Source organism: Eublepharis macularius, chromosome 2 (genome assembly GCF_028583425.1).
Source record: "Eublepharis macularius isolate TG4126 chromosome 2, MPM_Emac_v1.0, whole genome shotgun sequence".
NCBI classification, from domain to species: Eukaryota; Metazoa; Chordata; class Lepidosauria; order Squamata; family Eublepharidae; genus Eublepharis; species Eublepharis macularius.
The window spans coordinates 130,786,144-130,803,342 of record NC_072791.1 but is presented as its reverse complement, the minus strand read 5'-3'; the positions used below and the strand labels follow the sequence as shown (position 1 = coordinate 130,803,342).

At 41.7% G+C, this 17,199-nt stretch overlaps 1 protein-coding gene across 3 annotated transcripts in view; it reads left to right on the top strand.

Annotated features, from left to right (window-relative positions):
• Positions 1-17,199, top strand: part of IGSF22 (immunoglobulin superfamily member 22) — a 92,661-nt gene that overhangs the window by 69,990 nt on the left and 5,472 nt on the right. For all 3 annotated transcript variants that reach the window (XM_054972748.1, XM_054972747.1, XM_054972745.1), the window contains 4 exons: positions 7,321-7,409; positions 9,970-10,162; positions 12,008-12,307; positions 15,129-15,455. In XM_054972748.1, the coding sequence (XP_054828723.1) occupies positions 7,321-7,409; positions 9,970-10,162; positions 12,008-12,307; positions 15,129-15,455 (909 nt within the window). The remainder of the gene's footprint in view (positions 1-7,320; positions 7,410-9,969; positions 10,163-12,007; positions 12,308-15,128; positions 15,456-17,199) is intronic.

Below are 17,199 nucleotides of genomic sequence, written 5' to 3'. Positions count from 1 at the left end.
ATGCAGAATTGGGCAAAGGAAAGAGGTTGTGATATAGAAATTAAAGCTGACAAGCACATCACATTTTAGGGCATGACTGACTGTGTATCAATGATTTTTCTGTGTGTGTTATGTGCCATCAAGCCACCTCTGACCTATGGTGACCTTATGAATGAAAGACCTCCCAAACGTCCTATTGTTAACAGGCTTGCTCAGATCCTGCAAACTGGAAGACATGGCTTCTTTTATTGAGTCAAGCCATCTTGTTTTAGATCTGCCTCTTTTCCTACTGCCAGGGCCTGTGCCACCATTGAGGCGGTGAGGTGGGCGCTGTGAGTGCCGCGGGACTGGAGGGGGTGCTGGGGGCGGAGGCAAGCACCACAGAGCTGGCATGCCTGGCCCGCAGCTGCTGCATCCGGCCAGCCCCGCACTGCCACCGCCGCCGCCGCCACCACTGCCACCACACGCCCCCGGCGAGGTGCAGCAGCCGCAGGCCAGGCACGGCAAGTGGCCGGGGCAGAGTGCGGAGCGCGGGCAGCCTCTGCGTGGCACCCCAGCCACCCGCTGGCCAATGGGCCTGGCTTTGCTGCGTGATGACATCATCACGTGGTGACGTCATCATGCAGTCCGGGGGGGCACATGCGCACTGTGTGCATGCGCACGGGAGGGTGGCTGTGGGCACCAGAAATACTGGCGCTGGTGTTGCCTACTGCCTTCCACTTTTCCTAGCATTATTGTCTTTTCCAAAGAATCTTGTCTTCTCATGATGTGACCAAAGTACGATAGCCTCAGTTTTGTCATTTTAGATTCTAGGGAGAATTCAAGCTTGATTTGATCTAGTACCCACTTATTTATCTTTTTGGCTGTCCAAGGTATCTGCAAAACTATCCTCTGGCATCACATTTCGATTTTCTTCCTGTCAGCTATCTTTATTGTCCAACTTTCACATCCATACATAGTAATGGGGAATACTATAGTTTGTATTATTTTGATCTTGGTTCCCAGAGAGACATCTTTGTCTTTAAGGATGTTTTCTAGCTCATTCACAGCTGCTTGTTCGAGTCTCAATATTCTTTTGATTGCTTCATTGTAGTCTCTCTTTTGATTGATGATTGAGCCAAAGAATAGAAAATCTTCAACAATTTCAATTTCCTCATTGTCAACTTTAAAATCATGTAATTCCTCAGTAGTCATTACTTTTGTCTTCTTAATGTTCAGCTGTAATCCTGCTTTGGCGCTTTCTCCTTTAATCTTCATCAGTAGTCATTTCAAGTCTTCATATTTTCTGCCAGTAATGTGGTGTCATCTGCATATCTCAAATTGTTAATGTTCCTTCCACCAATTTTCACTCCACTTTCTTCTAGATCTAATCCTACTTTCCTTATAATATACTCTGTATAGATGTTCAACAGGTAGGGAGATAATATACATCCTTGACACCTTTGCCAATTGCAAACCATTCTGTTTCCCCATATTCTGTCCTGACAGTAGCCTCTTGCCCAGAGTACAGGTTGCACATCAAAACAATCATATGTTGTGGCACCTCCATTTCTTTTAACACTCTCCATAGCTTTTCATGATCCACACAGTCAAAAGTTTTGCTTTAGTCTATAAAACACAGGATGATTTTCTTCTGAAATTCCCTGGTATGTTCCATTAGCCATCGTAAATTTGCCATGTTATCTTTAGTGCCTCTTCCTTTTCTGAATCCAGTTTGAACAACTGGCATTTCTCGTTCCGTATATGGAAGTCTTTGCTGTAGAATTTTGAGCATTACTTTGCTTGCATGGGAAATAAATGTCCATACTGCATTCTTTGGCATCCCCTTTTTTGGAATTGGAATGTAAACTGATTGTTTCCAGTCCTTGGGCCATTGTTTTGTTTTCCATATTTGATGACAGATTCTTGTTAATGGACTCCATTTCTGTAGCTTGAAATAGCTCTATTGGTACTTCATCTACTCCAGGTGCTTTTTTTCTACCAATTGCTTTGAATGCAGCTTTTACTTCACTTTCTAAGATTTTAGGTTCTTCATCAAAAGATTTTTCGTCGAGGGTATCTGTCATCTTTCCATCTCTTTTGTATAGTTCTTCAGTGTGTTGTTTCCTCCTCTTGGATACACACCTTAACATGGTGAGGGTGTTTGAGTGTGTCAATGAAGCTGAGAGCAACACTGTCTGGAGCACAGGCTTGGTCAAGAGCCTAAACTCCTGGAAGACTCACTGAAGGCAGAATGGTCAAAGCTGAGACACCAGACTAAGATGCCTCCACCCCCTTCAGGAATCAACAGTCACATTAGTAGAAGAGAATTGAATGTTCCAATGGTGATAAGAGCGGAGGAATTCTTGAAGTTTAGCTACTAGGCAGCAGCAGTAGTGGAAGGTTGACACAGGTGGAGGATCTTTCACAGACAGTGACAATGTCACTTCAACTAACTCTGGTTAGTACTGCGCAGAAGAAGGCAATGGTAAACCACTTCTGCTAATCTCTTACCTTGGAAACCGTATGATGAGACAATCCAAAAAACGATTTTTCTTTTACTGATATTCATCTCTCTTCCATATTACTTGTTGTGACATTTTGCCATTCTATGAGACCTATATTATAGTGCCTCCCTATCAGTTTGGTGTAGTGGATAAGAGCATGGGACTCTAATCTGGAGAACCAGGTTTGATTCCTTATTCCTCCACTTGAAGCCAGCTGAGTGACCTTGGGTCAGTCACCGCTTCTAGGAGCTCTCTCAGCCCCACCCACCTCACAGGGTGATTATTGTTGTGGAGATAATAATAACATACTTTGCGATCTGAGAAATCCAAGTGTATAATAACATACTTTGTAAACTGCTCTGAGTGGGTCTTAAGTTGTCCTGAAGGGCAGTATATAAATCAAGAGTTATTATGTTATATTATTCTTAGTGTTCCCTCAGATTTTCACTGCCACCAAAGGCTCTCATCTCATTTCTATTTCAGTTTGACTTATATCATAGAAAGGTTTATTTATAGATGGCAAAATGACAGAATAGTCAGCACATGGGGAATGCTGTGAGGTAACAGGGAATCCTTTATATTAGATGAAATGGATGTTTTACTTAACCAGAAATAGTTTATAAGTTCCTATGCGTAGTAGTTTCCAAGCAATTCGTAAGTGTATTGATTTCAGAATAGTTCATAAGCATGATAGTTTCAAGACAGGTACCAGTCTTCTTCACATGTTTGTAAAAGGACACAGAGTCTCTCTTCACAAGATGCCTCAGTGCATGTTCATCAAGTGTAAGGAGACACAATATTAGTTGGGAAGCGTAGTTTTAAAAGAGCCAGCAGAGATCCTTCCTCAAAGGATTTGTTAATTCATCTTCGCCTCCCCAAAGGCTCTGTCAGTTTCACCTCTCCAGTCTAAAACTGTGTGGGATCGCAATCAGAAGGCAGCAAAGAATGGAAATGGGCTGCAGCTGCCTTCCAGAGCCGGGCTTGGACCTGGAGAGGTTATAATGGACTGAAGTTTCCCTTCTGGCATTTCATAGCCCCTTCACACAGCTCCAGAGTCTTTGCCCTGCCGTTGGCTCTGTCTTTTTAAACTACCCTTTCCAGCTACCATTGCATCTCCCAACACGTGTTCTTCATGTGTCAGATGTCTCGTGTAGAAAGACTGTCAGTCACAAAGACTTACTTTTCCTTAGGTGCCACTTACACTGAATGGTCATTGTGTGGGGATGGCTGTGAGCTAATAAGGGATCTTTCCTAATAGATGAAATATACATTTTACAGAAACAAAAGTAGAGTTTATTTTTAAGTACATATGCATAGTGAGTGCAGAGCAATTCATAAGCATGACAATTTCAAGACAGGTACAGATCTTCAAACGTTTATTATAGGACTGAGGCACAAAGCCTTATTTTTCCCCAGCTGCCACTTCAGCTGATTTAATTCCCAAGTCAGACAGATGGGTTTCTTCCCTCAGCACTTCTCTCACAGAATAACTCTCCTCTGACACACACAGATTCCTCTTTTCCCACAGATCCACTCTCACTAATACACAGTTTAATCCACCCCCTTGGGTACAACTACCATCCAGTCACAGCACGCTTCATTCACCCATCCAGCCTCCCCACTCTTGCTTTAGAGGCCTGCATTTTTAATTACAATAAACATACATTCAAACCCCCACCTTAATTACCTGAAATAAAAACAAAAAATAAAATAAAAAAATGTACATGGCAAAACATTACACTTTGTGTGCAGGAACAATTTCAAAAAGCAATGGCAGTTTTTAGTGCTTTTACAATTGTTATCTGTTTTCAAAACAACCAATGTAATCCTCATCTTGGCAACCACCAGTTTCTAACTCTTGCTAATATTGTTGATATTTTTATGTTGCAAGTAACTTGATATCATTTTACTGTTGTTTATTCTAAATACAGGGTAATTTTTTTAAAAAATGCATTGTAAGCTCTGTGAGATTGGCTAAGTTAAGTAATTGAGACTTCCCAAGACCATGCTGTGGGTTCCATGGCTGAGCAGACACCACCCGGAGCCCGTCTGACAGGGAGGGCAGTCTAGAAATGCAATTAATAATAATAATAAAGATACAAAATCTTACTCATCCACTTGTAGTATTCCGTCCGCTTCATCATACTTGCCACCCACCTCCGAGATAAGGGACTGGGAAATTAAAACTTAAAACATAGGAGACCGCCCCCCCCCCCCAATCCAGAACTATTCTGGTTGTTTCATTGTACTCTTCTTACTAAATCCAGAAGTAACTAAAAATGTTCACTTATGGCAAAACTAGACATAACAAGTAGATGAAGTGTCTTCTCTTTTTTCTTTTTTCTTTTTTAACTTTCATGCAGCTATATGGAGGAGAAAATCTAGACTAGAGCAGTGGTTATTTTTTTATTTGAAACTTTTTTTAAAAAAAACCTTCAATCACAACAGAGGATAGAAATATATGTTACTAAGGAATGCTCAAGTGCAGGATTATATGTGTAGTTCTCAATTCACGGGCAGTCTGTTCTTGCTCGGTGCATGTGAATGCCACTTTCATGGGAGCTCCCCTGTGACAGCATCTGCAAGTGATTCCAGAGGGCAGAGCACCAATTCAGCTTGTTTTTGCTGTGAAAACAAGTGCTATGGGCTCCTTTGACTTGCCGATTTGCATTTCTTTAAGGTGTAAGAAAGTGTCAAGATCTGCATTTCAATGAACGGATGTGGGGGAAACTGGAATACTTTTAGCAGTTGAAGAGGAACTGATATCAAATGTGTGAATGTGCTCACGTGGAGCAAATTGAAGTGTGACTTTGAGAGCAAGTGCATGGAAAGTTGGAGGGGGGAGACATGAAATGAGGTTCACTTGAGCGTCCCTAGGTAGTTAGTAACATGTATTGCCACCCGAAGGCTCTCTCAAATCAGCTAGTACAGGAGGGCTCTCAGTCCTTTCTGTATTTGTGGGGAGGGCAGAATAGAAATGCAAAGTAAATAAAATAAATTAAATAAACATTACCCTCACCAAGCTACTTTTCTCTCTGCAAGGGAAAAGATTTGGACTTGGTCTTTTTCTCCCTGGGGGCAAGAAAGCAGTCTTGAAAAAGTGAATTTTACCCAACAGAGCAGTCCACATCACTGCTATGATGTTTCCTTGCATCTCTCTCTCTGCACCGCTACTTTGTTCACATTCAAAGTGGCTTCCCTCTCAGCTGTATTCAAGAGTAAATAAACTGACAAGAGATCTAATTTGCCTCTTTGCCACTTGTACAGTTAAAAGGCTTCTATGTCAACTTGTGAATTATATGTGTGGTTTGAACATTCTTCCTCCTGGATACAACGAATACATAATAAGCATCCTGAACTAGCTATTGCCCCCATATTGGGCAAGAATAATCCAGGGTGCCATTTAAGAAAGATTTTACATATACACTTCCTGTATTTTAAACCATATTCCTCAGGAGCACCAACATTTTGCCATCACCTCTTGCCAGCTTGTTAGTAATGCACTGAAGGTCTAACTATATGTTATATCATCTTTCCTGGGATTAAGTCTGCAGCATGGAAATCACAATGCACATTTGACTGTATGGGGCCCTGTCCTGTATAGCCTAGGCAAGCCCAGTCTTTTCAGATCTTGAAAGCTAAGCAGGGCCAGCCTTGGTTGGCAATTGGATGGGAGACCTCTATGGAAGACTGGGGTTGCTATGCAGAGGCAGGAAACTGCCAACTATCTTTGTTTGACTACAGCAGGAGTCACCATAAGTCAGCTATGACATGACAGCAATTTCCCACCACACCAACCAGGGAGAAGCCAGAGAAGAACATAATATGCAGTTAGGTCCTGAGTGACTGTTGCTATAAGCTAAATATATTAATCTGCATACCAGATGTGCATGCCAAAGGTAGAAGTTCCTTTTTTTCTTAACAAGGGTAACTATTTGAACAGTAGAGTAGCATTGTTTATTGCCTTGCTTTGACAGGAGTTGCATTGTTATAATTATTCAGAGACATAAAGGAAGAAAATAAGTATATCAGGGATTGAGGTATGTTAAAATGCTCTGCTTTTCACAATTGTATATCATAATTATATATACAAGTGCACAAACCTGTGAGGATCCTACACTATAGCATCTAAGTTCTACAATCAGGGAACTCCATATGATTAATGAGTACTTACTTAATCCACATTCTGGCATAAAACCAAGCTTCCCCCCCCCCTTTTTCTTAAAAGTATATTTTATATTCTCTGCTGTTGTGTGTCTAGTTCTCATTTGTTGTTGATATGGTGCTTTGGGCAAGTTGTCTGGGGGTAGGGCATTTGTTTTAGCTTCAAGCTTATGACTCCTTCTTCTTGTTCCCCTCTACTGCTTTTCCTACCTTAATGCTCCTTTGAATGTTAATTCTTCAGTTCTTGCCTAAGGAGTCCACATTTTGCAATAATTCAGATAATTCATGCAAGTGAAAACACATTCAAACAGATTTGAAAATCTACATAATTTATTAGGTGTGCAAGATGTTAGGTTTTCTTCACATGATTCTTAATATTACTTGGCCCACCATTTGAATACTCGCTGATACTTTGGTCACCTCTTTGCTTTCATAGTGATGGCAGCCTATTGTCATAATGGGCTGAGATAATAAATTATTACTAACCCAAACGAACACTATTTCAAGATTTGGAATGGGAGAAACTTTCTTTTTATCTACTACTGTTTTTATGCTACAGTTTCTGATGTTTAACTACTTATCCTTTGGAGCTTAAGTAATACAGGACTTAGGACAAATGTTTTATTATCTTCTTGCAGATGGTTTTAATTATTTCCCTTTAATTCACTCTTTGTTGGTGTTTGTCTTTTAGCTCCTCCAAAGTTTGATCTGAGTGCCAGGCTAAAGAGTCACATGGTAGTTCGTGCGGGGACTGCTCTCTGTATTCATGCCTCTTTTACCGTAAGCTATCCATTAATTCTTTATAGCTGGCTGCTTCATCGTAAAAATAATGCTTCTGTGACTTTCTTTTCACTCATATATAAAGCTTGAATTGCAACTGGGTTGAGGGTGACAGGCAAGAACATGTTAATGGGAGATCCTCATTATACTCACTACTAGTGCAGATAGCCTAGCAGAACTGACATGAGAGGATACCCTCATCCAGAGCTGGATTTTTGCACAAACTAAGTAAACTACAATGTATGGTCTCGGATAATGAGGGGCATAAAATCAGTACATTACTAAAATTTAAATTTTGCCCATTATTTTTGGTAATGTTACAGGGCCTTTTAAACTTAACATAGCCTACAGCCTCAGCATTTGTTAATTTACCCCTGCTTAATCTTCAGCAAAGCCTAAATATGTGTACCACTGGTTGTTCATATTCATCGCTTGTTGACTTTTGCTTTCCAACCTGCACATGTCTCCCCACATGCACATATCCACTGCCAACATTAAATATATTTCTATTGTAAATTTTGTGGGCCAAAATACTTGTATTTTGCTTATACCACTCCATAAAGCGTTACATACTGGTGTTGCTATCTTATATACTAAATGAATGGCAAAGATCTGAAGATATTTAAATCCAGAGATTGGAGCCATGAACAGAAAAGACAGATCTTCCTATGACCTGAAAAGTATCCCAGGTTTGCAGAAAAATCTGAAATCTAAAATAAAAAATTGAGGGTTTTAAAAAACTCAAAATGATAAAAGGAGCTCCTATAACTATAATTAGATGCCCTTAGTGGCTGTTGCTAGGCAACCATAAGAGTTCAGCCAGTATTCCAGGCTTGGTTTCTGTCAGTAAAAGACAGGGGATGGGTCAGGGCCCTTCGCAGGGCTGTTTTGGCCTTTGAGAGGGAACTCATTGGGGCCAGGTCTCAGCAAGCACTGAGTAATCTGATAGCACATGACTTGCATGACTCACCCCAGCTTGGCTGTTTGCTACTGTTCAACAGCGGCCCCACCCTAAGCCCGTGTGTTATATTGCTTAGAGTTTCAGAGTAGGATCTAGGAGACCCAGGTTCAAATCACTATTCTACAGTGGAAGCTCATTGATACCTTTGATCCAGTCAAACACTCTCAGCCTAACCTGCCTCGCAGGGTTGTTGTGAGGATCTTATGGAGGCAAGGAGAATGATGTAAGCTGCTTTATGGAGAAAGGCAGTATATAAATTAATTAAATTAAGAAATATAAATGAAGATGGGGAGGCAGATAAGAGTAAGTTTTTTAGTGGGTTTGAAGGAGAGAAGGACTTAGGGAAAGGTGAGCATATGGAGGCAGGCAGGAGGAGAGAAAGAGGAAATAGTGTGTAGAAGGGGATACAGAGAAAAGTGAAGTACCCCCTACAAGTCCTTGCAGGTTCCCACCGTGCCAAGGGGCCCAGTTCAGCTGATACCACACCTCTGGGCCATAGGAGAGAGGCTTCTGCGAAGGGAAAGGGGGAAAGGTAAAAATAGGGGGACAATCAGAGGTGGATGGGTAGAAGAGACGGAATCAGGAAAAGGGGAAGAGACTATGGGGAGGCAGGAAAGGGGAAAAGAGCATGATGCAGATGGAAAAATGAGATACCCTCCACAAATCCTTGCAGGTCAATAATAATGCCACATAATTTATTAATTATTATTGGCCATGCCAAATAATTTATGGTAGCTTTGAACATCTGTAACTGAAAGTAGTTCCTCAGTGAGCAATTGCTGTGATGGGTAGCTGTGGAAGATCAAAATGCTATGTGGAATTAACTATTTTTAGCCTACCTTATGGAAAGGTGACTTTCCAGCCAGATTATATGAATAATCTATACCAGCATGTGGACAGATTGCATATTTAAGGCATATGAAAGGCATATATATAGGAAAACGCATAGGCATATGAAAAAATTCCTGGACTTGAAATAATTACCAGGAGAGATACAACATTTTGCACATGTAGGATTATCGGTTAAAGTTATCATTGTAAAACAGAGTAATGCTGATTGAGATGCCAGACTAATCAGGGCTTTATGAGCCCTGTAATCATCTCTCCTCTGTTCAAATCCATGCCATGGAGCTTTATCAGTGGGATCAGGCAGTGCCATTAACAGGAGCATGTTTGATAGAGATTAAGATTCTTTAGGCTATTTTAGGCATTTTTGTGACCCTTAAAGTTATCCAGAATTCATTACCTGTGTTTCTGCTATTCCTTATGATCACAGAAGCATGGGGTTCAAAGAAAGAGCTGGGCAAATGGTTATTTTTCTTGCTGAGATCTCAAAAGTCATCCTCCTTACAATTGTACAATTGTGAGGTCACAACTTACTGTATCCCTTTAAAACAGCCATTTCAGTAAAATACAGCAGCCATGGTTCCTCCTATCCATTCCTTTTGTCAACCCATTCCCATGTTGGCCATTTGTAGCAAACATGATTCTAAGTATAATGCAGAAAGCAGAGGGAAGAAGAGGCAGATGAAACAACCAGGGAAATAACAGGAGGGAGAAGTTACATTTTCTGTTTGTGACATGTTTTGTTTCTGGCAGGGCTCCCCTCCACCAACTGCGGTGTGGCAAAAGGATGGAATTCCTACAAGGGGAAGGGAGACCATCACTAAAGGAAAGGACCACTCCCAGTTCCTCATCCATAGTACCAAACGCTTTGATACTGGACTCTATCGCATCGTGCTCAGTAATGACTATGGAGAAGCCTACTACGACATCCATGTGCGAGTGGCAGGTACAATAGGGTACTTTAAAAGCTTGGGATTAGACAAAATTGTGAAACTGAGACTGTGCTCCATCTTTGCTTACCCATACAGTATGGGATGCAGTGTCCACATGAACAAATCGCCTCTGTTTATTTGCGGAAGTTGTTTGAACTTCTGAATTGAAACTGGAACACCAAACTGGGAGCAGAAGAGAGCTCATGGAGAAAAGAAATATCTGCATGGGAGATTCTTTTTGGTTGTTGGGGGTTTTCCGGGCTGTATTGCCGTGGTCTTGGCATTGTAGTTCCTGACGTTTCGCCAGCAGCTGCCACAGCTGCTGGCGAAATGTCAGGAACTACAATGCCAAGACCACGGCAATACAGCCCGGAAAACCCCCAACAACCATCGTTCTCCGGCCGTGAAAGCCTTCGACAAGAGATTCTTTTTATTATTCTGTAGGATAAGACCCTACTTTGAGGAGTCATATATGATGATGCATGAAAATATAAAGTCAGGATGGTGGTAATGGTGAGCAGATGTGGGTAGCAGCTGTTCTGGAATTTGTGTGCTATATTTCTGAATTTTTTCAGCCCCTTTCTGTTTAGAGGTTTCATTAGATTCCTAAACATTTAAACTTGTAAAACAAAGTAGCTGTGTTACTGCATTTCTCTCTTGTCATTTGTTTCCTTTTAAATTCCCCTCTGGAGAGGTTGAAATCTTTGAAGCTCATTCCTGCTTGTTGAGTCATTAGGCAGAAGGGAGGATGGAGAGAATATCCTGAGAATATACCATACATTGCTCAATGGCAATGTTTCTGTTTGTCTATGCTTCCCTCTCTATATACAGGAGGCTAAGAGAGGATGTGCTACTGAACAATATGGAATTTCTGCATTTAGATGTCATGATAAATCACAGTTAGTATAAACCATACTAGCTAGGTATAAAACATCCTGTTTAGCACCCACCATAGTTTGTTGGGCAGCATGTAGAGATGAGCACCTGAAAAATATTTGGGTTTCAAACATTTCGGGTGTTTAAATGCTTCGGTATGCTCTGAAGCACTTAAATACTTTTCTTGCCATTTGCAAATGGCAAGAAAAGTGTTGTTTTTAAACCCCCATCACTTTACAGCTGATGGGAGGGGGATTGCCCATCAGCTGAAAAAAGTGAAGGGAGTTTGAAAACAGCAACATTTTTCTTGCACAGCAAGAAAAGTGTTGCTGCTTTCAAACTCCCTCCACTTCTGTGTCATGTAATGATAAGCTAATAAAACCATGTCATGTAGTAGTTGTTTGTAAATAGGATTTTTGCTTTCATAAGTTTTTCCTTTCCTTCTGTGTGCCCTTGTGAGCTTTATGATGGTGTGAAGACAGCATTTCGGCTAATGAGCAATGTACAAATGTATCAATGAGACATGAATACTGGAGTCTGATAGCTAGTGAAATAATTTCATCATTCTGAACATATGAAGCTGAAGGTGCTTTATACTAAGTCAAACCATTGGTGCATTTTAACTCAGGCCTCAGCTCTCCAGAGTTCAGGGAAAGATGGTTTTTTCCCAACACCTGCTTCCTGCAATCTTTTCAGTGGAGATGCCAGGGACTGGACCTGAGATCTTCTGCATGCACAGCGGGTGTTCTACCACTAAGCCATTGCCCCACCCTGTTGATGGTTCCTCAATATGAATTTGGTTCTTCAATATGAATTTGAAATATCACATAGGTGTGTTGTTATTTCAGTCTGTCCCAGAAACATACTGAAAAGAACATGAATATGGACCAGTCATCCTCCTAGTGAGTGGTGCTGCAAAAATGGAGGATGGGTGGCGACAAACAGAGATAAGCACTGGCTCATACTTAGTATTTCTGTCCTAGATTTCCCAAGGCCTCCTACTAACCTGAGCCTGTATGAGGAGGTGCCAAACACTGTATCTCTGAAATGGGATCACTCTCCAGATATCAAAGAGGATGGAGGCGCCCATTATGTCATCCTGAAACGTGACACCAGTACTGCCACTTGGTTCACAGCAGCAGAGAAAGTTTACAGTAATAAGTACACAGTCACAGGTTTGCTTCCTGGCAGAAAATATTTTTTCCGAGTCATTGCCCGCAATGATATTGGTGATAGCGATCCTCTAGATTCAAGGGATTCCTGGCATATCAACAAAGACAAAGGTAAGCATGCATTTTATGTATTTTCATTTGTGACAATAGCCTGGATTGTTGAGACAATAACCTAGATTTCAGATTTTATGTGCAGCCTGCAAGTGTACCATTGGTTCTCTCTGCGTGGAAATCATCATACCCTTTTATTGACTGGTAGTATTTTTACCCTGTTTTTCAGCTAGAAACCTTCAAAGTATCTTGTAGCATTTAAATACCAAAATGAATACAAACCACAATCTGAAAGGTGCTCAGGGAGAGGAGTTTTCAATAAACTCTGGCTTAGCAGAAGGTTGTCCAGCTGTAGCAAGATTGATGATAGCCAGGCTCACTTGGGAAGATGGAAGAGGTCTTGCCTGCTATCTCTCCCACGAATAGCATACACCTCAAATTGCTTCAGCCAACTTACAGTAGTCTCTCGTGGGCTTCCGTGCCTGTTTCTTCCAGACTCCAGATGGCTGTCTCTTCACACATAGACAACCATTTCCCCCTCCCTTCAGCTGGGAAAGGGGAGGAGGTCACTTGCTGCAAGCCTGATGAGTGCTGGGAGAGTGTCATTTCCTAACACTTAAGGTCAACCAAAGACACATATTCATTTGCTAAGAAACATTACCATTCCTTTTATCATGGGATCTGGTTCCCCCAAGCCATGATACTTTAATAATTAAGTGCCAGACAAGTCACATCAGTCTTATGGTGACCTCCTCATGGGATTTTCAAGGGAAGAGATGAGCAACCCTCATCTTCATTGGTGGTCTCCCATCCACCTATTAACCATGGCCAACCCTGCTTATCTTCCAAGCTTTGATAAGCTCAGGGTATTCAGGATGCTACACAGTACTTTAGACCAAGCCCATATGATAAACCAGTTTTCAGTAACCTGACTCAAAATGCACAACAATAGGACTGGAAGCAAATTCAGCATCTGGAGGTTCCATTTAGTTGTTATGGCTGATAGGTGGCAAGAGCGCTGTTTTTCATTAATTTGGAACCAGAGGCCATTCCCACATCTGATGGCAGTGAATTCAACAAGCCAGTTGGGTATTGTGAAAAATTTCCTTGTTCTGTTCTAAATTTAGTGGCAAACCACTTTATTGGGTGATTTCGAGTTCTAGTTTTATGACAGTTCTTTCAATGCCTTGATTATTTTGGATAGTTTATTTTGGTTGTCCTTTTCCAGATACAATATACTTTTTGAGATGGAGTGACCAGAACTCTACATTGTATTCCAAATACTTAATGGGTTTCTATAAAGGCATTACAAACCTGGCAGTTTTATTTTCAGTTGTTTCCTAATGTACCCTGACAAGAGTTTGTATCCTTTTAACTGGCATACATCTACCATAATCCCAAACTCTTTTATGAACACACACACATACTGAATCAGATGTTCTACCACTGAGCCTCAGCCCCTCCATGGCTCCTATTTTTTAGTCAGTCATCTCCGGTTCAGACTTTATCAGTATATATAAAAAGGATTTTTTGCCCCAGTATGCATTACAGCACTGCACTAACTCATTTTCCATTTTGTTCACCCACTTTGGTGAATAAGGGACTTTTTTTGAGCTCTGCAATCTGCTTTGTTTTGGTGTCATGGAAACTTGGCTACTTCTCATCTGTGACTCCAGTTTATTTTTAAAATAGCACCAGTCTCAGAAGAGATCATTGTGAAATCCTATGCTTGTTTTCCTCCATTATGAGAATTATGAGAACATTATAGAAATCAATTTAAAAACTGATAAAAATACTTCCCCTTTCCCCAAGACTGCTACATTTGTTCATTATCCTTTGCTGAGTGCTTTCACAATCCTTTTGGAATGTTACTAGAGATGGGCATGAACCAGAAAAAAACAGAACCATGTGGTTCATGGTTCATCAAATTTCATGAACCACGAACTTTCACGAACCTGCCCCTGGTTCGCGAACCGGTTCATTTGCTTCGTGAAAACGGCACATCCAGGTCAGACAATCATCACTTCTGGGTCAGCAGAAGGTCACTTCCGGGACAGCAGAAGTTTACTTCTGGTTCAGCAGAAGGTCTGCAGGAAGTCCATCCCCTGTTGCTTAGGAAACTGATTGATTGGCACCAGGCTGTCTATAGTGACGAATCAAAAAACAAACCAAACGAACCCGCCTAAAGTTCGTGGTGGTTCATCAGAAATGGGATCTGACGAACTGCTGGTTCGCAAACCATGAACTGACCTGGTTCATGCTTAATTTTGGTTCATATTTCGGTTCATGCCCATCTCTAAATGTTACTACAATGCTAGCGGTAGTTAGTCAAATATGACTTAAAATGACTATATTTAAGTTGAAAACTCAGTGCTTGTCATAAGTCAGTAAATGCCCAGGCAAACTGTACAGTGCTTCCCTTTTATATCTAATCTGAGCTACAAGAGAGAAAAACAGAAGCCGTAGAACACATCCTCCTGCATAGTCACATGAATGAAAATTTGAAAAACAAGATGCAAACCTTCACTTAGCCCAGCACAGCTTAGATCTACTAGACCCATCTGGGAGAAAGTTCATTGGTCTACATTCTGGCGTTTCAAAGCAGGGTTTCTGCATTCAAGAGTAAGTTACCACAGAAAATATAGGATAAAGCATCCTAAGACAACTTGCTTCATCTTTAAGTTTAAATATATGGAATATTGGAATGATTGCAGCCCTGCTTTGAATTAGGCCCATGATCCTGCTTCCTAAAAACAACCCTTAGTTACTAAAAGAGAAACTGTTTATATTAGCATAGAATTGAGGCAGAAAAAGCCAAACACACATTTGTCTAGACTGAGTAGTTTTAGAGCCAGTGCTGATCATGCTGTATCATCAACAGAGCTTTTCAATGCCAAGATGAAGGAGTACCATGAGCGAGACTGGCGTCATGCCCCTCACTTCATCACCCCACTGAAGAACCACGCAGTGCGCCGAGGCCATGACTGTACCATGAGCTGCGCTTTCTTGGGAAACCCACGTCCTGTGGTCACATTGTACAAGGGCAACATTAACATCACGGCCAATTCTAAATTCTGGTATAACTCGACAAGTGGTGTCTGCACACTGGTAATCCCCGCATGCTCTACCAAGGACAGTGGAGACTACTCCATCCTAATTGAGAATGAACTGGGGCAGGAAAAATGCAATTGCACTTTGACAGTGTATGGTAAGTTGAATTCTTCCTTGGCAAGGTTTATAAATATTGATACCAGACCATTTGTGTAACCATACTGAGCATGAAACAACATGCGAAGTCAAGCAACCTGTGCATCTATATTATATTCATAGAAGGAATTCTACCCAAGCTGGCACTTCCTCATATTAGCCCAAGGAAAAATGTGGAGTAGCTTTTATTGCTTCCTATTGTGACAAGATGGTTCCAGTGCATTGAGAAATTTTCTTTCACTTGTTTTTAAGATTTGTCTCCTCTACCAACTGCCAGAACACCAAAGATGGAGCAAAACAACAACAGCAACAACAATGGTGTAGTGGGAAGAAAAGTTATTTTATTCAGTTATTCAGCCCCATGTATTTCTCATACATTTCTTCAGGGGGAATCTATAAGAATGGTAACTTAGTAAAAAGACAGTAAACACTGAGTATGTAAAAAGTGGATAAATATATCCAGAACCACAAATTCATGAGCATATTTCAGATTTATCTCAGTAACCTTGAGAAAAGTCAGAATGTTGAGAAAACTTAGAATACGTATTGCAGAATACAAAAGTAAAATCTGTCTTTTGTTCAGCACTTTCTAGAACATAAGAATGGTCCAACAGACTTTACATTTTGGGCTATTTTTAGATCCAAATGCCACAGTGATAAAATGTTACTGAAAAAGAGGCAGAATGGATTTTCAGAATGACAGCTGTGGTACCACATCCTACTATATAAAAGGCAAGCTGTATTGGTGCCGACTTACTTTTTATCTTCATGCAGGCGTGTTGCCGATGATCCTAGCATAGGCGCCTTGCCAGTGGCTCTGGCTTCAAGGCTGCTGCGAAACAGCTACTTGCTGCTGGGAAGGGCCCCATCAAATCAGTTTGCTGGGGCCCGTTGTATTTTTTCACGCCTCATTCTGAAATGCAAGTAGGCGGGGGTGAAACTATGCCTGCTGGGGTGTTACTGGCATGCAGCATTTGAGAGGCAGAGGAGCCCTACCGGGGGAGGGGTAGCACAGCTAGAACATGTGAAGAGACCCTCTGGAGGGCTCTGAGGCCAGCGTCTCCAATCAAAAGAGAGCAAGCGGGTCAGCCATGCCAGTGTCTCCTACATGGCCACGGTGCCCAAGCATGCACTTTGAGTCATACCGTCCTTTCGGCCCAATGTTTAATCTGCACAATGGCCATGGGGCTGCAGCTCTCCAGTGAAGTGCCTCCATGCTCGGAGCTGCCCAATCACACCACCAGCCTGGCTTGCCCTCCAGCCTGAGGGGGCTTTGGTCCTATCCAGGATTTGGCCAGTCTCTAGCTAGGTAGCAAGGCTTCACCTGAATCAGACCCCCACCCCCCAACTGCAAAGAAGACCCCCAAGGACCCTGAGAGGAGAGAAGAACTGGGAGACAAAGGGGTCTTGCTCTCTGGTGAGGAAGAAAAGCTTTAAACTGAGTCTGCAGAGGAGGACACTGGGGACAGGCACTGCTGCTCCAGCACCTGCCCTTCTCTGGGCCTTTTAAAAAGGGGTTAGATCAAGATTGGTAGTCATGTTAGTCTGTCTGTAGAAGTGAGCTGTGACTCACGAAAACTCATACTCTACCACAAATTTTGTTAGTCTTATAGGTGCTAGTGGACTCTTGCTCTTTTCTACTTTTAAAAAGGGGGCATGGACCCAGGCTGTCATCCTCCCCATAACATTTTGGGTGCAAACACGGGAGTGCTTATTAAACCAAAGGCTGCTGCCAGTTTCTGCCC